The 22,918-nt window shown below is 38.7% G+C and overlaps 1 protein-coding gene across 50 annotated transcripts in view; it reads right to left on the reverse strand.

Moving 5' to 3' along the window:
• The window catches only part of TTLL5 (tubulin tyrosine ligase like 5), a 296,508-nt gene that overhangs the window by 221,662 nt on the left and 51,928 nt on the right, over positions 1-22,918 (reverse strand). For all 50 annotated transcript variants that reach the window (XR_010122049.1, XM_063644172.1, XM_055288714.2 and 47 more), the window contains 6 exons: positions 17,353-17,454; positions 15,496-15,587; positions 14,620-14,727; positions 2,905-2,986; positions 1,272-1,333; positions 34-128 (listed from right to left, as the gene is read on the reverse strand). Coding sequence is in view for 49 of the 50 variants with exons in the window: in XM_063644172.1 (XP_063500242.1) it covers positions 34-128; positions 1,272-1,333; positions 2,905-2,986; positions 14,620-14,727; positions 15,496-15,587; positions 17,353-17,454 (541 nt within the window). In the remaining variant the exon portion in view is untranslated. The remainder of the gene's footprint in view (positions 1-33; positions 129-1,271; positions 1,334-2,904; positions 2,987-14,619; positions 14,728-15,495; positions 15,588-17,352; positions 17,455-22,918) is intronic.

Below are 22,918 nucleotides of genomic sequence, written 5' to 3' on the forward strand. Positions count from 1 at the left end.
TCCTTCAGGCTCCCTGATGAGGAACTGGCTTACCTGAGGTTTCTGGAAAGGGTTTCGCCTGGAAGACTCAAAGGTGGGATAAATTGGCCGAGTTGATGTCCGCTGGGCAGGATCTTGGCACACAAATCCTGAATGGGGAATGGGCAACATTAAAACCTGCCATTTTCTAAGAAATTAGCAGGTCTGGCTGTACCTTTTCTTTAGATGTACAAACTCAGTTTCACTGTCATAAATATCACAGAGATCTATCCTCAGAAGAATAATGCACAACTCTCCCACACACACATTCTGAACTCTGAACCACCATAACTAGAGAGAAGAAAAGGGAAATATCCAGATGAATTAACCTTGCTGGTTGGGTGGCTGAAATGTGATTCTGAGTGAGAAAGAGATGTAGATTTTTGATGAATCTAAGAGTAACTGCAAATTACCATTTTAAAACACACAGTTGTTAATAAAAACAAGTTACTTTAAAGTGGCCACCTGGATGATGACTGGAAAATCAAGTTATTTTTACAAAAGCAAGTGAACAGTCTTGTCCTGTTACATGATCTACTTCTGGAACTGCAGAAGGTGCTCTATTGGCAACTTTCAAAATGGGCTTTGTAGATTATCTATGGCTTTGGAAATTGGACTTCAGCTAATTTCACTTACTTCCTAAAAAGAAGCAGATTCCTATCCAGGGAGAATAGAGTAGCTAAGTTTTACAGCATTTGCTGGTACATCAGGTACTAGTTCATTTCAAATATATTTTATTATGTCTTTTTATAGTACCTAAAAAAAAACCAACAAGCCCACAAAATACCCACCTGACTGCCCATCTCCACTTCAAAGTTTTGGCATATCTACTTAAAATGAGATTCTTCTTTGGGCTGCTTTGGTTATAACTACTACATAAGGGATCACGTTGAGACCAGTAGAGACTGTCTAGCAGAAATATAGCCAGTCTCCTTTGCAACAAGGCTTCTTCAGTGGGTTTTACTTTCCCAGCTTGGAGAAAAATACACTTTCTCCAGATCTTTGCTAATTCTCTTCCTCAGCTCCTAATTCCTGTGCCTCAGGTCTCAGCCTTAGTTGTGGTTCAGCCTCAGGACAGGATGGAGCCAAGGGGCATAGAAACATATAAACATTTCCCTGAAAATATAATTTTTTAGTACAAACCATTCAGCATGGCTTAGGAACTGCCAGTTGGCAAAACCTATGGAGTCTGACAAAATGGACACTCCGGTTAATTTTTATGTGAGTCCAGTTCAGAAAATACTACTACTCACCTACAACAGTGAACATATCTGAAATCATACTGGCTTTAATCTTTAGGTCCAGAGGTGCATCACTAACAGAACAGAGAAAGAAAAGAGCAATTGATAAGTGTGTAGGTTAACAGAATAGCCGCCCTCTAATGGGTCCCAATATAGCAAAGTTTCCAAATGTCAATGAAGAGCAACACGTAAAGCCTGTAAAATCCACGGGGGCGGTGGGGGAAAAATCCTGGGCAAAAATATGAGAAATGAAATCCTGGTGTTAAATTCGTCCTCTGTAATGCAAACGCAGCACCATCCATTGATTCTCTAACATATGATTTTCTTTATACCAGAAGGTCTTGTGCAATTCAAAATTTGCACAAGTCAAGAATACCGCTTCATTAAAACTGTGGATTTTAGAGGTTCAGATTTTGCGTATGCTCTTTTATGAGTGTGCCCACCACCATTCAAATTACTTTTTGCTGCTGCAACAGTCAAGTCACATTCACACACAAGAGGAGCAACTCTGGCTACATTGGTACTTTTTAAAGTCTTTATTGTCTGCTCTAAAACAAATTTCTTAGGCTTGCAGGCTTGCAAATAGGGCAAAAAAAAAAAAATACAATTTATACCAAAATCTCACCAGATGGGCAGGAACCCACATGAAAACAAAAACAACATCGACCAAAAGCAAGAGGCCTCCCTGCGGCAATGACGGCCACAGTGACTTCAGTGCTGAGGTGTTCCTCCATGAACCAAACTGCTCTGGCTGCTATACTCAGTGCCCCCATTCTGGGGATTTCTAACTTTTAAAGTATAGTATAATATACTTTACTGGGCAACCCGCAAAAGGCTGACTTGATGAAAGTTGCATAATATCTGAAGCATCTGTAATATCTAGCTCTACACCTTACTATGGAGGTTAAGCCAAACTCCCACTCCAAAAGTAGTCAATCTGTCTTTATTTGATTCCTTGGCATTTTGCCAATATCTCTCAACCTTAAAAACTCAGCAGCTGGGTGGTCTTTGGCATAGATCTCTACAGTTCTCAGTTTAGAGAAGTGTACAAGTGAACGGAAATTCTGGCTGTAGCTGCAAATATAATAAGAATCTTCCCTGGTATTGAAAAATATGTTTCTTTTCTTCTTCTAAACAATAGGTTAGTAAAAAAAAAGATTTTTAAGTTGTTTGAAGTTTTTGACTTTAAACTTGGATGACTTTAAACATGAGACAGGGTAAAAGGACCACATATTATCCACATGGCCCTAGATCCAGGTTTATACCTTTATAGTATATGTGGATTTGAACCTGTAAAACTTTTGGTAATGAAGGAAATACCTTATATATTTCTTTACCCTTAATAAAAGACCTACTATTAAAAAAACTACAAGGATAAAATTGAATGCAAGAACCATCCCTTAGAAACCTAATAAACAGGAATCATATAATTGTAAATTGACTAGGAAGACAGAGATCCATGGTTGTCATACGCACTTTGACATTATGCCATAAACCAGCTAATTTAAGAAAGTCTGGTTATCTCCACCTAATAACTAGGAAAAAAACAGTCTTCTAGTGCCAAGAGAAATGATCAAAAAAAAAAAAAAGTGCTTTAAGTACTACTTGAAGATTTGTCCTTTTGTAGTTGATGGAACTGACTTACCAGGCCAAAGAAGGAGAGAGATTCACTTCCAACAACCATGGCTTCAGAGTAGAATCTATGAGCACGTCAAAGCCGTAGAGTTCTAGAAATACAACACAACACAACACACAAGATCATTTTCCACGTCACAACCACACAAAGATCTAGAAGACTCAATCTCATTAACTCTCAGGCCTAGAAACTCACTGAGTATAAGTAGCAAGTGGAAGTAGAAGTAGAGAATCTTTCAAGAATCTTTCAAGTTCAAGAGAAATTAATCAAGTTCTAGGAATAAGAAAACAATGCTACAAAATTCCACTGTTTTTATCATGCAGTGTCTATTGATGTTCCTAAATCCTACATAGAAATTGACCTGACTCTAGAATAGTTAACAAGCACAATTCTGCTGTGCTTATGGGCGCAAAAAGAAAAGAGTGGGGGAAAGGAATGAAACAAGCACAACCAACACCAACACTGCTTTAGGCCTGCTCTGAAATTTCCCTTCCCCAATCCCTCCCTGCCAACTTTGAAAACAGAAACATCTCCTAAAGGCATTTCTCTAGAATCCTTCCATCACATTTTCTTAAACCAAGATATTGCTTTTGCAACCTAGGTCAAGAAGACATATAAATGTATTTATTCTTTCCCCTCTCCTACAGTTTCAATTTCCCTTTGAAGACAGAAAATAAAACACACTAGCCCAACATGAACCGAAAGACAGACAAGAAAAGAGAAAGCCAGTGGTAGCAGAGCACAGGTGTGACAAGGTATCTTGCACCACTAATATTATTTAAGAAGGTTAGGAGCCAGAGATCAAGTTTATGGATTCTGTATTGATTCTCTTTCTCTACCTTCCCAACTGTTGCAAAGAGAAAGCAAGACCCAAGAAGCAAGTGTTCTTTCCACAATGCCTGGTTTCATTTAACAAGTTCAGGGATGAGAGGTTAACTTTGGAACCCTTCTTATTATTAATGAGACTTTCTCTACAAAAATCACGGTAATGTACAGTCCTTTGTGTGTGTGTGTGTGTGTGTATGTATGTATATGTGTATATTTATAGCTATATCTATATATATATATATATATATGAAACATCACTCCTAAACATCCCATCCTGTGACCCTCAAAAAAACTGCTTATATTTTTTCTCTAGAAGTAAACACCACCACACTACTTCCTTACTGTTTGATCACAGGTCACAGACCAGAGCTCATACCCACAGAACACAACCAGGTATTTTCCAGAAATTAATTCTGATACAAATTTCCTTGCTTCAAGAAGGATTTTTCAATTTCTCAATACTCTCAGAAAACAAAAAAACAGACTCTAAAAAGATGGCCCCCAAAACTCTCTTCTAGAACACAGGAAGTCTGAAGTTACGTGATGTACTAAGAATCCTAGAATGAGGCCGGGTGTGGTGGCTCACGCCTATAATCCCAGCACTTTGGGAGGCCAAGGCAGGCAGACCACGAGGTCAGGAGTTTGAGACCACCCTGGCCAACATGGTGAAACCCCGTCTCTACTAAAAATACAAAAATTAGCTGGGTGTGGTGGCGGGCGCCTGTAATCCCAGCTACTCGGGAGGCTGAGGCAGGAGAATCGCTTGAAACCAGAAGGTGGAGGTTGAAATGAGCTGAGATCGCACCACTGCACTCCAGCTTGGGTGAAAAAAAAAAAAAAGAATCCTAGAATGGGAATCTAGAGACCTTAATTGTCCCCATGATTCTACACTGTGGAACTTGGGGAAATCATTTTTCTCTCTGAAATTTCTTTGGCATCATTTGGTTTCCTTTAGCCTCTTTATTAATCACTGTCAATATCTGGATGCTATTTACATATATATGGCAGTATGAACTCAGTTAGACATGCATATTCTAAATCCTCTAGGGAAAAGTTTCCATCAATGAGTTGGCTTCCATAGTAATTGTATGGGATTCCATTTAATTTGCAAAAATCATCACAAACTATACAAGAGTTTGAGATGGGATCACCTTCAAGTAACTATACAAAGTTTTTATATTGCCTATACGTTAAAATGTGAAGAAAAGGAAGCTCTTTCACTTATCTTCTTTTTGTAATGAATTCATAGCTTTTAACAGCTAATACATTCTTCTGAATAGCTGATCTAATCTTCAGTAATCTTTTAAAATATTGCCCCTTTAACCTGAGAAAAATCATTCGTGATATAGCACTAAATAAGGCATTTAAAAAGAAAAATCTACTTGCAAAATCTACAAGTCTACATTAACATTTTATATAAGCAAGAGAGAACACAACATTTGATTGAAGAAAAAGAATATTCTCTTCCTTGTTTAAAAGCTGAAGCACAGGATTCAACTGTTCCATAAAGTGGTAATATTATTAAAACTAAGAACAGGGTGAAATTAATGATTGATGCACATATTGATCAGGTTTGCAGAATCAGCTACAAATGAAGACAAATTCAAATCAGATTAACAATCAATGAAACCCACTATTTAAGTATCTTGCATCAAGCAGCTACAGGTTTACTTAACCATTTCCCCAAATCAGAGGCAAATTCCAAGAATCTCAGTTGACAGGCTGAGAACCAATATTCTGGGAAATATGAGGGGGGAAAATGACCCAGAGAGAAAACATCCTTCACAAAGCTAAATTAATTTTCATTTGGATGACTAAATCCTGTTACTGCTAAACAACCTCTATGGAGAAGGTGCCCAAACTAAAAAAAATCAAGCCTCGAATCTAACTACATCTGTACACATACCAGATTTGAACCTACTATCATTTAAGAGCTGGAGAAGAAATCTATATTGGTATGTGACAGCATTATAACAGTGCAAAACCCAGCTCACCTCAAAGGTTGGCATTAGGGGAGGGGAATGGGGTGGAAAGATCACTTCTGTATCAGGTTTTCCTCTTTGAACACCATCAATTCAGCTTGAGAAAAATAATTTGGGTCCTTGGCATGCTACTAGAGTCCTTATAAGAAACTTTTAAACTTACTATTGGTATTTGGTATTTTCTATGGACATTAAAGATTTTAAAAGGTAAAGAGTAGGTTATGCTGAGCATAATCAACTTCCTCATCTTTTAATGTTGAGTGTTTTGGCAGCAGTAACGAGAATTTCAAAAACTCAGTATCCACAATGAGATACACCAACTTTCCTGTCATGAATGGGTGCGAGCTAGCTGGGCTTTTCCAGTTCTGAGAGCTCCTCTTTCTGTGTTGTCTTTATCATGACAGAAAAGCAAGTGTTTTCAAAGGACTATTGCATGCCTTATGGAACATTTCCCCAGGACAATTTTCCTTAGTGAGAAATATTTCCTTCAGCCTCTAGCCAAACCAAAGCAAACTTAGCTTCCTACCTCTTTAATATGGTTCCTTGAAAAAGCAATCTACACTTAGCAGTCTGAACTTCTTAATACCTATTTATTCCCAGCCCTAAGAATTTGCTTCTGCTCCCTCTCTAATAACTGACTATTCTCAATATGATCACCAAAGACTACTTTATTGCTAAGCCCAAACATCTGAAACTGATGACCACCCCTGACTTTTGGAGCTTTCTTCTCCCTTGGGTTCCAGGACACTGCTCTCTTCTGATTCTCCCCTTTCCACTCCTCCTTTCCTTCCTTCTCTTCTACCCAGATATTCAATGGTAGGTTTGCTCAGGGTGACACTCTCAGGTCTCCTTCCTTCTCAATTCTAGTTTTCTCCTTAGGCAATCTCATGTATTCTCATGGCCACAATTAATATGACGACGATGATGATAATATTCAAATCACATCTTTAGCCAAGTGTCTCCTGGACACCAAATCCATAATTCAACTTGCCTTTTGGACATCTTCACTAGGATATTCCATAGGTATTCAACACTCAACAAAATAGCCCTTGTTTTCTTTCCCCAAAACTGTTTGGTTTGCTATTATTCTTCATCTTGGAGAATGGTACCCCATCCACCAGGCTCCAAACTAGAAACACTCTTACCACCTCCCAAATACAAGATATCACCAAATCTCTATCTCTCCTTCTTGTCTTTAATCTTTCTCTTTAGTTTCTTTTTCTCTTTTTTTTTTTTTTTTTTTTCTGAGATGGAGTTTTGCTCCTGTCTCCCAGGCTAGAGTGCAATGGTGCGATCTCGGCTCGCTGCAATCTCCACCTCCCAGGTTCAAGCAATTCTCCTGCCTCAGCCTCCCAAGTAGCTAGGATTACAGGCACCTGCCACCATGCCTGGCTAACTTCTGTATTTTTAGTAGAGATGGGGTTTTACCATGTTGGCTAGGCTGGTCTCGAACTCCTGACCTCAGGTGATCCATCCTCCTTGGCCTCCCAACGTGCTGGGATTACAGGCGTGAGCCACTGTGCCCAGCCAGTTTCTTCCTCTTTAATCTCTTTAATCTTCTCTATTCCCTTTTGAGGTATAATTTACATATGATGAAATAGTTAGATCTAAGTGTACAACTTGATAAGTCTTGATAATTGGACATATCCATGTAACCCACATGCCTATCAGCCCACACAGAATGTTTCCATCACCCCAAAAGGACCCCTTGTGCTACTTCCTGGTAAGTATCCTGCCCTTTCCCCCATCCCTGACAACGACTAGTCTTATTTCTTTCACCACGGATTAGTTTTGCTTATTCTAGAATTTCACATAAATGGAATCATATGGTATATACTCTTTTGAGTCTGGTTTCTTTCATCTACCATGTTTCTGAGGTTCATCCATCTATCATTGCTTTTTGTTTTCAGGCAGATTTATCAAAGTCTAATTTACATACAATAAATTCACCCTTTTAAAGTATACATTTTGGTGAGTTTTGACAAATACATGCAGTTGTCTAACACCACCACAAGACATAGGACAATTTTAACAAACATTCCCTTGTGCCCCTCTCCAGTTGCACTCCCACCCTCAGCAACCACTGATCTTATTTTTGTCTGCTTTCTGCCTTTTCCAGAAAGTCAAATAAATGAAATTAATGTAATATGTAGTTTCTTGAAACCGGCTTCTTTCACTTAGCATTGTGCTTTTGAGATTTATCTATGTTGTTACACATACCAATAATATAGTTCGTTCCTTTTTATAGCTGAGTAGTATTCCATTATATGGACGTACCAGTTTATTTACCCATTCAACAGTTGATGGACATTTACATTGTTTCCAATTTTTGGCAACTATTAATAAAGCTGCTATAAACATTTGTATACAGGTATTCGTATAAACATATGGTTTCGGTTCTTCTGGGAAAATACCTATGAGTGGGACTGCTGGGTCATATGGTAAGTATATATTATCACTGCACACCTCTTACCACCTTAGTCATTTCCCAAGCATTTGCCTCTCCCAATTGTAGTCCATTCTTCAAGGCCATGAGAATTACACTTTTCTTAAAAAAACAAACTTAACAGTCACATAGAGATAGGCAGTGAATTGGTCCAACAATAGACACTAATGTCAGCTTGCTTCCTAGAAGATTTTAAGTCAGTCACTGCAGTAATATTGTACCATATTCCCTTTATTGTAATTCTGTCATCCTAAGCTTTGGATTAAATTATGATAAAAGTTAAAGAAAAATAATAATAATCATATCGCTCCCCTGCTCAAAAACTTCCAGTGGCTGTTGGCTACAAGATGAATTTAAACTTGTCAATTCTTTATATTCTCGCCCAAATCCACCTCCATAACCCTATCTTCTATTCCCCCATTCTATGCACGCTATATCTCATCATACTTCTTACCATTTCAAAAAATATCACATCCTGCCATGACACTGTATGTTGCATACTACATTCCTGCTGTTAAAAATGGCTTTCTGTGGATCCCCAGGCACAGCCAGTAAATCTTGTATATTCCTAGAGCACCTGAGTCACTTATACTACTTGTAATGTCATTTATCATTTCATGTCTGCTCCTCCCTATCACTTGAGGGCAGGGTCCATGTTTCATTCATTGTTGTAATACAAGTAGCCTGCACCATAACTAGCACATAGAAAATACTTCAGAAATACTGAATGAAGAAAATATATTTTAAGTGAAAAACAATGCATAGTTTTTGAGAAAGACAAAATAATTTGACAGCCACTTCCTACAAAATAACCCTGATCACAAGACTTGAAATATTTATAATAAAGCCGCCAATCATAAAGAAAATAAGAGAGATTCTTAGGAAGAACTTTACATATTAAAGCTGTATTAAGAAAAAACCTGATAAAAGATAGTTCAGGGAGAGAGGGGGAAAAAAAGATGTTCTCAAGAAAATAATAATCCATCCAAGGCCTAATAGATTACTAAACATGTCACACCACTAATTTTGGATCAATCCACTAACTCTCCCCAGAAATAAAGTCCCAGCTGAAGCTGTGGTCCCTGAGGCAATGGAAAGTGCTGACATTAGCTAGAACTCACTGTCACTGAAATGCTATTGTATGAAGGAAATTCTTTTTACCTTGGCTTTGGATTCAAATTGAAAAAGCTAAAGAGGAAGTCTTTATATGGGGTCCAGAAGGAGAATTTTGGAAAAAAGCAGACCCACAAGAAAATGAAAAGAAAATGCCCACAGCCAACTGGTTAACTAGTCCAAGAAATCAATATGCTATCTGGTTACCAGATGTAAAGGTAGATTTGAAAGGAGTATTTAGGACTAGGTACGCTTAACTAGAGCAAAAGGAGTGTCGTTTCTAGGTCTGATCTGCTAGAAAGGATGATATCATTTTTCCTGAGTATCTAGTTACGGGAGAGCAGAGGGAGAATCCAGGATATGGGGCATGCCAAAAGTGGCCGGACTCATAAGGACATGTCTTTATGTGGGTGGAGAAAGAGCCAGAGAGACCTGGCTCCCAAATTTGGCTTTGCCATTTATTAGCTGCATGACCTAGGACAACTTATTTAACCTTTCTGAATCTTTTTTCCATGTCTATAAAACACAGATAATACCAACCAAAATTGTTGAAGACTAAAAAGAAATAACCAGTGAAACTAAATTAAAGGAAATAACCAATGTTTGCTTGATAAACAGTAGATACTTCCTACATAAGTTTCTTCTGTAGTAAACTTCCTTTCCCATCTAAACAGGAGCATATGATAAACCAAAAAAGGAGATTATCTCAAAAAGTGAAGAGATTGATGACTCTCATTATTTTTCTGTGGGTGGCCAAGTAGTTTGCATTGTTGGAGAATGTACACTGCCTGCTTTCATTCCTCCAACAATTATTTATGGACATCCTCCCTATAAGAACCTCAGGCTACCCTGTGAAATGGTCAAGAATGGTAGCAATAGAAAACCAAACCAGATATCGTCAACACAGAGGTGTACTGGGCATGGTTGGTGCGAAGCAAACACGTCACTGGGCTCTGATCAGAACAAGGCCAGGCTGATCAGTTCTACAAGTGGCCCCACAACTTGTCCCCATGATCCCAGGCCTGGGTCACAACCCATGACTTCAGCTATGCTAATACACAGAGATAAAACCACGGTCAGCAGCAACATCTTTAAGAACAGCGAACATCCTGTTGTTTTTGGCTGTTTTTCTTCAACTGGTCAAAAAGCTATTCTCATAGCCAGTTGTATCTCACAATGCCAATTTCCTAAGCATATTTAAAGGATTGCCGTTTAAGCATATTATTTCACATGGTACCATATTTTCATGATCTTGGAAGGCAGTAAAAATTAGATTGTAAAAAATCTGTCTTATTGAGGGAGGCATAAAAAATTCTATAAATCAAAAGTCTTATGATCAAGATTATCTGATTGCCAAAACCCATCTTCTGAAGCCCCAGAGATCCAAGCTGAGTCATTTTGACCTGAGTTATTTCACTCACTAACTCTAGAACCTGGAACAAGAGTTCATTTCTCAGGGTTTCAATTTCTATATCTGAACTAATTATTCTCTAAGGTCCTTACCAGATGTGCAAATCTAGGAAAAAGCACTAAATGACAAAGTTTCAGGTAGTTTGTATATGTTCTCAAGTCTACCTTTAAACACCAATAGTGCAATGGAGGCATATATATATATATATATGTCTATATCTCATCCTACATAAAATTTGGTTTGAGAGGAACAAACTTGATGGTAATACACTGCTGAAAGGCTAACCTATGACTTGCTCACAGCAGGAACTGAAGAAAAATTAAATGTATAAGTAAATAGGATGGGATATCGAAGATACCTGGAAACATAGTTGAACATCACAGGTGGTAGGATGGGAAAGAAATCATAGGATACAAACACTGAGATAGTAAGGGAATGCCACTGGCAGAGATCCATAAGATGGAAGGACAGGAACAACCACCAAAAGAATATAGTGAACCCCATGTCTGGTCTGTTGGTTTCCCCTAAAAGCACCAATGCTCTGTTTAAGCCAAAATCTTCTGGGAAGCTTTCAATTCCTGTTTACTCTAAAATAAATGGAAAAAAACAAAACAAAACTAGCTTATTCCTTGTAACTTAAACCCCAGGGGAAGTTAGGAGTTAGTGGGAGGCAGAGGCTCATACAAATATACACACGTATACAAAATCATATCTGATGGGATGAGGTTAATGAAGCACACAAAATCCCAGGGCTGACAGGAAGTGGAATTAGAACCACAAAAGCCAAGAAGATAGTCAACAACTTAAAAAAACTCCAGATGCGCTCAGTTTATTAAAACTGAACACAAGTAGGGCGGAAGAAAGGAGACCCATGGCTGATGAAATGGACTTCAGGGGTATTTCACTGAGTCAGAGAAAGTCACAGCTTCTTTCACGTCAGAACATTCTATTGCCAGTAAGTTCAATAATGAAGCTCCCAAGCTTCCGAAAGGCAACCGAAAGGCAATCAAGTTATAAAACAAACAAACAAACAAAAGGAAACATTCAGAAAAGGTTTTATAATTAACTATTTAGAACAAAGATTTTTACAGCAAGGGATATCAGAAATTTACCCTCATATAAGAGCCAAGTAGATGTAGAAAAATAAACCTTTATTTGTTATTTAAATCTAATGAGGTTTTGGAAGTTGGAGTTTCGCTCCTAGTCCCAACCCCTCATCCCCATCTTCAAACAGTCTGCAATAATTCTAAGAGTTCTAGGCCATTACCAAACCAGATCCATTGGGAAGTCTACTGTCAGGCCACCAAAAAGCAATTAAAGCAAGGGCCAATCATTCATTCAAGAAACATTTCCTGAACATTCTCTAAGAGCAAAAGATGCCGACATGCAACTGGGTACGGTGGCACACACCTATAGTCCTAGCTACTTGGGAGGCTGAGGCGAGTGGATCCTTTGAGCCCAGGAGTTCAAGGCCAGACTGGGCAACATAGTGAGATACTGTCTCAATTTAAAAAAAAGTGCTGCCATGCATGGTGGGGGCAAAACTGACGGAGATATTCTTACTGTCCTCAAAGAGTTTCTAGTCGGCTACAGGAGACAAATACACACATAACTACCAGACAACATACAGATACTATTGTAGAGTTACAAACAAACAGAGTGCTGGGAGTATAGGGGCAGGGCAGGCTAACTCTGGGAGCATTAGAAAAAAACATCACCGAAGAAGTGACACTTGACTTTGTCTTGAAAAATGTCCGTAATTTATTAGGTAAAGTAACACAAGAAAGGTATTTCAGGCACAAGGTAAAACAGGTGCAGAGGTAGCAAGCGACAAAAGGACCAGGTTTGGTAGCTCACGCCTGTAAGCCCAGTATTTGGGGAAGCCAAGGCAGGAGGATCACTTGAGACCATGAGTTCAAGGCTGCAGTGAGCTAAATACGATTGCGCCATTGCACTCTAGCCTAGGCAACAGCGAGACCCTGTCTCTAATATAAAACTAAAAAAAAAATTTAAAAAAGGGGAAAAGAGAAATGTTGAAAGCTCTGGTTTGGCAGAAATAGGGTGAAATGGGAAGAAAGGACACACTGGCTACTATGAATTCAAGAAAATAAACTCAGACACGGCTGAGGAAGTGTATGTATAAACAAAACATCATGATGTGACAGGAAAAGAGAATGATCAAACAAGCACAGAAAAGCATAATGCATAGTGAGGTCACATTTCTACAAAAAGTTTTTTAAACAATTAGCCATGCATGATGACACATGCCTATAGTCCCAACTACTCAGGAGGCTAAGGTGGGAGGATCACTTGGGCCCAGGAGGTGAAGGCTACAGTGAACGGTGATCATGCCACTGTACTCCACCCTGGGCAACAGAGCAAGACCTTGTCTCAAAAAAAAAGAACAGCATGAGGTAGGAGGCAATGTGGAGAACTAAATCTTAGAAAAGAAATGTGAGCATGCAAGGCAGAGACAGAAGGAGAGTTTTTAGGCCAAACAGCAGAACTCATACAGTGGCACAAAAGCACAGAGTGCTTAGAACTATAGTATAGTACAGCTGGATTATAAGGTATATGAGGGGAAATGGAATTCTAGAAGAGTTACCTGAGTTACCTTAGAAGGCTTTCAGGTCATATCAAGTTTCTATTATACAATTTAAGCCTAGGGAACCATTTAAGGATTTCAGAAGACATGATCAGATATGTATTTTAAAAAATATATTACAACCTCTTCTTTTCCCATAAAATTTTAGGTCCTGATTTATCTGCCATCTTCTATTCAATCTCAACAATTCCCTTTGTTTACTGCCCCTCAAATATAGCCTGTTATGATAATCTGTTAAAGAGATCAGGAATTATGATGTCTAATTATAAAAATAACAAATAATTTTTATTGAGAACAACGTAAGGGCCAGACATTGTCAAGTGCTTTGCGTGCATCATCTCATTTGATCTTTATGGTATTCTCAGGAGGTAGACACCACCATCACTGCCATTTTATAGTTGAGGAAACAGGATTAGAGTAACTTGCTGAAAATCACAAAACTAGATAGGGATATACATGGTTACAAACTAAGGCTGTCAGACTCTAAAACCCATATTCTTTATTTCCCTGTTACCCTGCCTTCTAACCAAGCCATAACTCTCATATCCTTACTACCTGTATTACTCCACACCACACTTTAATCATCCTCCCCATCAAAGACCCTAGTGTATTTTACTAACAAAGCCTAACAACTGCCAAAAGCCCATGTGACTTTAAACACATTCACATGGGCAATCACAAACCCGTTCATTTCCACATAGGAAGCAATGTCCATAGGCACCCTCAGTGCTACCATTATAGCTAGTGGGTCAGTAGGTAACATTTCCTGATTCTGTAATTGTGAACTGCTTATTCCTTCTCTGTACAGTCAAGGAGTTGGGGGTGGAGTGGAAGGGGAGGACAAGAGGAAGAGAAAGAGAAAAGAAAGTGGAAGAGGAATGGGAGAAAGAGAGGAGGGGGAGGAACACACTAGAAAGAAGACTCAAACAAAAAGGAGCAGTCATCGGAAAATGGGAGAAAGCACATACTGGTACCAGCCAGAGCTTCTTGGAACTGTTCCCAGTCTGGCTGCCAAGGAGCTCTGGAATATATTTGTTAGAGTTGGATTCCTGTACAGTCCGTTGCAGACTTTTTCTGACTGCACTCTGACAGAAAGACCAACACGTTCGTTCCAATCCCTGCTTCCCACACAGAAAGCTAGTTACTCCTCAGGGGACTTCTGACCAAGCTCACTATTGGCCTCTTAGTAGGCTCTTCATATGCTACATGAGCTTAGAAAGAAAAGTCCATCACATACCTCTTACTGCTATAGAATCACTAAGCCTCTCTACCCTAGAATCCCATCCAACTTCCCAAGATCCTCTTCACAAAACATGTTAAGCTTCTTGAGTCTCCTTACCAAAACAACTGCTGCGATGAGGAACAAAGGTTTTACAGGCAGTAGCAATAGCTAGTTCAGCAGAGATTATGGTCTTAATGATCAGGTCTTCTACATGGGCCATCAATGCTGCAAACAAAAATTTTTAAATTTCAGACTCAATATCAAAATACATGGATTATGAACTGGATTCCAGATAACAATATAACTATAAAAGCATGTGTGCTCATTCAAAAAAGCCTCTATATGGCAGACTTCTGAATGGGTACTGTGGAGGCAAGCATATCTGTGAACAGATCAATACAGTCAAGAATGTAGGTGCCAAGGGATACCCTCAGGTGGCCTCTTATGACAAAAGACAGACACATAATGGAATAGGAGCCTCACTTCCCATCTCACACTTCCCCTATGACCCTTTCCCTTGTGAACTGAAACAGTCTCTTTTGGCACACAGTTTCCCATTCTGTTCAAGGCTCAGCAATTGTGTCCATTTTGATTTGAAGCCCTGTGCTCAAACAGTGCCCATTCTCCAACTCAGCAACATGAATGAGAGAGATTAACTTAGAAAACTCGAAACTTGGGGCCAATATGGAGACAGGCAATTTGTTATATAAAAAGCTGACCATATTTTAGTCAGCAGTTCAACATTCAAGAAGGGTAAATTCACTAAGGATTAAAAGGAAAAAGTTATGCCTTTCAGACCAGAAACAAGAAAAGTGATTTTGAGGGTAATGGAAAACCTGTTCTCCAGCTTGTCAGTTGCAGGAAAAAGTAACACCAAGGACAATCATCCCGTCTCAGCAACACTATCAAAGCAACAGAGAATGATTCCTGGCAAGAGACAATGATAGTTATCCAAAGAAGAGAAGTCAAGAAGGAAAAAGGCCCAGTACTCACCGGTTGTATCTCTGCCTTCTTGTTTCAGGTACCTAAGCATAGCACTCATGCTCCATTTGTTTCCATAATCCTCCACTTCTGGATCATCACAACTAAAACAAATTAATAAATCAAAGTCACATATGTAACTAGGCTTGGCTATAATAACAAGACTCTTTGCAAACAGCCTTCTTGTCTTTTTAAAAAGTTTTTTTTTTTTTAAATTCACTTTGCTGACTTCCAGTTACTCACTTTTTCTTGGTCCTTTTTGTCATATATCCTTTCATACCAATTTCTTCAATGGAAATGAAAATGTATAGTTTGCCTTTTTCAAGAGGGTGGGGAAGAAGACGGCAAATTCTTTCTTAACCAAACAATTATGCATCAAGAAAGAGTGAAAGCAATGTGTGAAAGAAGGCAAACAAATTTAAGAATGGTTACAAGTTAACAGACAATTAACCTTTGAGGTGAATGTCACCTGAGTCCACAAAACAACCTCTGATGCCATTTTCAGACCAGAATTGAGTTGGGATGGGCGAGTGAGTTATTCTGGTGCAGCATGCTAATGAAATAACCCCACACATAATTGCTTTGGCATCTGAAGCAGGTTCCCTTCTCTTTGGCAGTAGATATAGCTTTTCCTGATATTTTTTGAGTTAACACTGAAGGGAGAGTGCACTGCAGTGACAGTAAGAGTGAGGAGGTATACTATTGCTATGGCAGCGGAGTGGCCAATGGCACAGCCTCTCATGAATGTTGGAAGAGCCCTGCAATCTGGAACCTGTGTTTTGCAGCTGTCCCCTCACTCCCTACCACCATCCCACTCTCCACCGATTGTGCCTTTGCTCATCTTTCACAGTGGAGGTATGATCTCTTCAGTCAACGCAAACACTGCTCACAGGATATTCGACGAAACCTATATAGCTTCAGCAACTATTCTATCACTTCCAGATTCCTTTCCTTCTTTCCTTGGACCTGCTAGGAACCTATTTTTAGTCTGAGTAGAAAGTAACTATTTGGGTCTCTTTTCCACTTTTCCACTTTCTGGCAAAATTATCGGGATGAAAGAAAACAGAGCAAAAAGAATATTTCCACACAGCTGGGCTAGTACTCCCTTCCACTGAATCCTTTTCTGAGATGGCCTCATTTCTTTCTTTCTTTAATTTTTTCCTTTTCTTTTTCTTGATCATACAAGTATTTATTTTAGAAAAATTTAGAAAATACATAATAGCAGAAAGAAGAAAATAAAAATCACCCACTCACAATCCTACCCACTATAGTTAAGCTAAATTAACACTTCGGTTACTTCTGGTCTTTTTTTCCTCCCCCCTCAGCAAAAATAAGCAGCTTTAGATATCTCATATTCAAGCAGGAAAGTTGCACATGCTATCAGATAACCTGCTTTTTCCACCTACAAATATACGGTAATGAACATTCTTATCACTGATACTGCGTGTACATCTTTTATCTCTTAAGGTTAAGTTCCTAGAAATGGAACCGTGGGGTCAAAGGGTACAGACATTTTTTAAGCTTTTGATATGTTTGCCAAGCGCTGAAATGACCTCATTTCTTAACTTTTAAAACGTTCCATATGCCTATTAAATTCTCATTCCTAAGTCAAGTGAGGGAAGGCAGTGAGGAAGAAAAACTTGTGAAGGTACATTTTGGTAGAGAAAGGTGACACTGTTAACTGGGGAGGCAACGGAGAAGCAGAAGGAGATATGCCTCAACACTGTTATATGACTGACAGATTTCCATAAATGGTACATGGACATTAATGTAAAGTTGTCCTCCAGTGCCACATGTTACCTTTCCACCCCTACAACACCCACATCTGAGACTGACACCTCTGACTTCTGGCTCAGACACAGCCAGTACCTGACGTAGTCTTCACTCTTCTTGTTCACACTGTAGTTTGTCAGATGCATGAACTGGTTCCGAATGTTCTTGGCTCCTTGATCATATCGCACAGTTGCAAACCTGATAGAAGGGAAACAGGTTAAATGCCAGGAATAGAGTTTCAAGGAAATATAGGCTGGAACTGAGGATCAATGAGATAATAATAAAGGAGGGTAATATCATTACCTAACAAATACCGAGTGCCTACTAAGTGCTAACTCCCATTCTAAGTGTTTTATAATGTTATACTTAATTCAATCCTTAAAGCAACCCTATGAAGTAGGTAATATTGTATCCAAGTTGAAAAACAGATGTGAAAACTAAATGTGGTCTATTAAATAACTTGTTCAAGATCACACCAACTCCAAAACCCATGGACTTAATCACAACAAGACATTGCTTCCCTTATATAGAACATTACACCAATAGGAAGAATGAAAATTGAAAATATAGCTATTTACAACCTGGGAAATTGTGTGTAGGATTCTGTGAAAGATGCAGCATTAGCTGGTCAAGAAATAACAACTGGCTGGGCATGGTGGCTCATGCCTGTAATCTCAACACTTTGGGAGGCCGAGGCAGGAGGATTGCTTGAGCCCAGGAGTTGGAGACCAGCCTAGGCAACACTGCAAGACCCTATCTCTACAAAAAATTAAAAAATTAAGCAGGTGTGGTAGTGTGCACCTGTAGTCCCAGCTACTTGGGAGGCCAAGGTGAGAAGACTGCTTGAGCCCAGGAGACAGAGGCTGCAGTGAGCTGTGATCGCACCACTACACTCCAGCCTAGGCAACAGAAACACCTACTGAGTGCCCACACAGTGCCTGGTACTATAGCATTCAATGAAAAAAAATTAAGCAAAAAGAAAAAAGGACAGCACAGCTATATATAGGCTTACAGCTGACATCCATAGAAAGAATAGAACTGATCCATAATACTCATTTAAAAAGAATGATAATGACAGCATTAACAGCAGACAAAGCAAAACGGCATAAATATGGGCACAGTGCAAGAGACTTAGTCCTGAATTTGAAATGAAGGCAAAAGAAAGAGGAATTAAACATGGAGCCCACTGAAAACAGGGTAGCAATTTGATACCCAGGACTGTTGTCAAAAGAAGAACAAAGTATAAAATATATGTGCCTCTGAAGGAAGTAACCAGGGAAAGAGAGAACTTTCCAGTGATGCTCAATATCAACAAAAGGATGCTCAGTATCAACAAAAGGACACTCAAGGCGAATGGTTATGGTAAATATCAACCCCTGTTTACATACCACTGTAGCCATATCACCCTTCACTAGAGTGGTTTTCCCAAGAGGCATATCCAAGTGTGTGAAAAAAAAAAGAAGGCCACAAGTTTATTTTCATATGACTTACAAATTATTTACATATGCTTACTCAGACTATGAAGTCAACATGAATTTTCACCACATTAAAGGTCAGCATTAAAAAATTTTCCTCTTCTCTGTTTCTTCTCATCCACCCACTATCTCCACTCCCTAATTCCCTGTACCAGAAATATGCGAGAGCCAAAGAAAGAAAAGTGAAAAGAAAAAAAAAAACCAAACCCAAAAAACTAAAATAAATAAACATGAGGCTAGGAAAAAGGATGTGGACAAAGAGAAAATGATGACTAGGCTAAAAGACAAGAGTTTGATGAGCATTATTACATCTGTGCTTGAGACCCCAGATTTTCTAGAAACTTCCATCTTCCAGTAGTTATCACTTAACTCATAGCTATGTCACATCCCAGTGCCCTGGTGAGTAACCCTTGCCTATGCATCCCAATCTTCCTCTGATAGATTGTCCAAGCAAGAGGAAGACAGTCATTCTCTGAATTCTTGTGAGATGCAAAGGGGCCCCGTGCTGGCCCCACAGAGGCTGCCTGCCTCAGCCAGACATTACCTCAAGGTGACATCCCTCCTGTCATCCTCTCCCCTCAAAGAATAATGAGTTAGAAGGAGGGGAAAGCTTCTGCTTCAGAAAAAGAGGCTTTTCATCTCTTGTAGTTACTACAAGTACCTGATCTAACTTAGTCAACATGAAAAGCCTGACAAAAAGTCTGTGGTGAGCTGGAATCGGGTACCAACACATTTGTCATTCCTATATTCTTTTTTTCAAGAGGGCTGCACATCAAAAAAAAAAAAAAAATCATGTTTCTTCTTCCTAATCTTCCTTTTCACTGGAGCATTTCATTCTGAACCCCAGCAAGGATAAGATTTCTAATATCAAAGCGTGGAATCCTCAACTGAGTGTATGGAGCAGAAGAAGCAAAAATTAAAGTGAAACAAAAAAGCTTAAAGGAAAAGTTCCCCCGAAAGGTGAAAGTGCTCCACTCCATATCTCCCTCAGTCTAGTGGGGAGCATACACTATGGAGAGAAAAGGTGTGTGTGCTCATCTTTCCTCCTACCCCAGTAAGAGCTTATAGCGCTCACTAAAATCCGTATTAAATAAGCCATCATCATCATCTGATCACTATTTTCTTTTTTATTGTCTAGACTAGAGGTCACATTAGTCTTGAATCTGACCTACTGGTCAAGTTCTGATTAACCTACAAAAGCTTTGTTTTTTCTTTTAAACTTTAATTACCTGAACAACATATAAAAATCAGACCTCCCTTCTTGCAGCCCAGTGGTAGCCAGGGCCCACATGAGGAAGAGGGTGAGTAACAAAAAAAAAAAAAGGAAGATGGTGAGTAGGATGGGAAGCCAGCCAGAAGCAGAAGGAGGTTTTCTAGGCAGGGTGACCACCAAATAAGGGTCTAAATCCATATAAAAACGGCATCTGAGTGGGACAGTGGCCCAGTGGGGTCAGGAAACTGGCCACATACAAAGGAATTGAGCAAATAAATAAATATGTTAAAGATACTGGGAGCCAGATTTCCTGCTGTTGGAGAAGACATTTTAAAATATGAAAAGCAAAAAACGAGAAGGAACTCTGCAGTTTTGAACTAGAATTGTGGGTACTAGTATAAACTTCTGTTTTTCAACAATACATTAGAGATAGATATAGAAATACAGACGTACATGTGCATATGTACATATATACATAATTTCCTAACTCTGTTCACGGCCAGGATCTGAAAGCAGAAATGCCCCAGAACAATGAGCATATCTAGCACCCAGATATTGATTTCTAAATACTATACTCCATGAAAAAGCAATCAGTGCTCCTTGGAGAAATGGTTGATTCCAGGGCTAGAATAGAGAAAGAACAAGATGAGCCTGAAACATCTTGTGCTCAATGATAAAGATATGTCAAAAGGACACAAAGCCAGCTTGAGAGGTCTCCCACTGGCCAAATCTGGGACAATTTGAGCATCAAAATAAATTATGATAGTAAAGAATTATAACCCATTAAACAAAACAGGAGCACTTGAGTCTGCATTGGTATAAATACATGAATAAATAAATGAGAAGATAAAGCTCTTCCTTACAGAAAAATGCCAAAAAATAAAAGTAAAAATTATGATGGAATTAGAAAATCATCATGTGGCAACTATTATAGCAATAATTCATTAAGGCAAGAAAAATCAATAGGTTTTTCTTAAAAATGAGAAATGAGATGAAGAATGAAATTTTACATGATTTAAAGTATCTCCTTATAAAACACTTACTAATTACAAAGGGTAAGACCAAAAAACTTTACAGTGGAAGAATCTAGTAGATATCACCTAAAGCAAGTGGTCAAACACCACTAAATGACTAGCATGGGCCATCAGATATAATGCAATGACAAGAATTAGTATCACTTTTGTGGTATTCTGGCCCCAAATGCGTTACCTAGGTCTCTTCATGAGAAAATATCAGACAAGCCCAAATTGAGGGACAATCCACAAAATGATTGGTCTGTAATCTTCAAAAATGCTGAGATCATGAAAGTCAAAGAAAGACTAAGGAACTGTTTCAGACTGAAGGAGACTGAAGAGACCCGAAGGCTAAACACAACATGTGATACTTGATTGGGATCCTTTTGTAATTAAAAAAAAAAAAAAATCTTAGGACAATTGGCAGAATTGGAATGAGATCTCTAGACACAGGGTAAAAGGCAATTTTTCATATAATTCTTCCAGCTCTTACAACTCTGTAAGTTCAAAATGGTTTCAAAATTAAAAGTATAAAAAAGTGGTTTGTTTCACAATAAAAATCTACATGTTCAAGCCTCACTTAACAAACCAGATCTGGCAATACCAGTATTAGCTGCTGGCACTAAATAGTAAATGCGTTTAGATGGGACATGTACTCTCCATTCTCCAGTCTCCACTCTTCCTTCAGCGAATGTACTTGTGAGCATTTATGTTAGTGACCTTTGATTTGGACCATTACGTATTATCAAATTTCATCTTCTCTAGGTCTGAAGTTTCAACACAATTTCTCTATTAACAATAACCTAAAAGAGCACTATTTACTAGGTACCCCAGGACCAAGTTTGCACATACAACCATTCGTCACTTAACAATGGGGATATGTTTTGAGAAATGCATTGATAGGCCAATTTCATCGTTGTGTGAACATAATAGAGTGTACTTACACAAACCTGGATGGTATAGCCTACTACACACCTAAGATAGATAGTATAGCCTCTTGCTCATAGGCTACAAACCTGTACAGCATTGTACTATACTGAATACTGTAGGCAACTGGAACACAACGTTAAGTATTTGTGTATCCAAACATAGAAAAAGTAATACATTGTGTTATGATGTTACAATGTCACTAGGTGACAGAAATTTTTCAGATTAAGATTGTTGTCCCATTACAATCTTATGGGACAACCATAGTATCTGTGGTCCTTCCTTGCCCATTGTTATAAAGCACATAACTACATGACCACACTTATCCTAATGCAGACCAAAATTGACACGATGGAGTCTTGAATCGCCCTCTTAATGAGATCAAGATTTAGCAAAGTTCTCACAACAGACCTTTAAGGCCTTGACCTTTAAAGCTAACAAAAGGTGGGGGAGTTCCTACTTTCTTTGCTAAATTTGAAACCCTAGGTACTATTTTGCAGCCTATTATGAATATAGAACTATTTGCCACCCCCTCCGCCTTTTTTAACCACACTGAAAACAAATATGAATTGTTCTGGACAATATCTTTATTTTGACAATAAATTTTTAAATCATAAGTTACATTTCCTTTTCGCTTTCTAATGTTTCTCACTGAGAATCAAGACAATGGTAATAATTTGTCCAAAAGTCTGAATGTCTGTGTGAAGAAAAGATTTCAATGTTTCGCATATGGTGGGGACTTGGCAAACATTAACTGAAACTGCACTGGAGTTGCTTGCTCCAAGATCTTTACCAATATGGGACCAAAACAAGAAGGAAAGCAGAGAGTTAGTGGGATCTTTTAAACTCTCTTCCCCTATTCAAAAACTAGTTTGTTCTTCTAAGCATATGACCCTACATGTTCTTTTTTTTTTTTTTCTGTCCTGCTGTTTTCTTAAAAACTTTTTTTTTGATACCAATATCTTCTTATGGTCAGAGTCACAGGCATTCTAGACGTAGAAGCTTAACATCCTCTTTGGTAGTTATATTTTCTG

This window comes from Symphalangus syndactylus, chromosome 8 (assembly GCF_028878055.3).
Source record: "Symphalangus syndactylus isolate Jambi chromosome 8, NHGRI_mSymSyn1-v2.1_pri, whole genome shotgun sequence".
In the NCBI taxonomy this organism is placed as follows: domain Eukaryota; kingdom Metazoa; phylum Chordata; class Mammalia; order Primates; family Hylobatidae; genus Symphalangus; species Symphalangus syndactylus.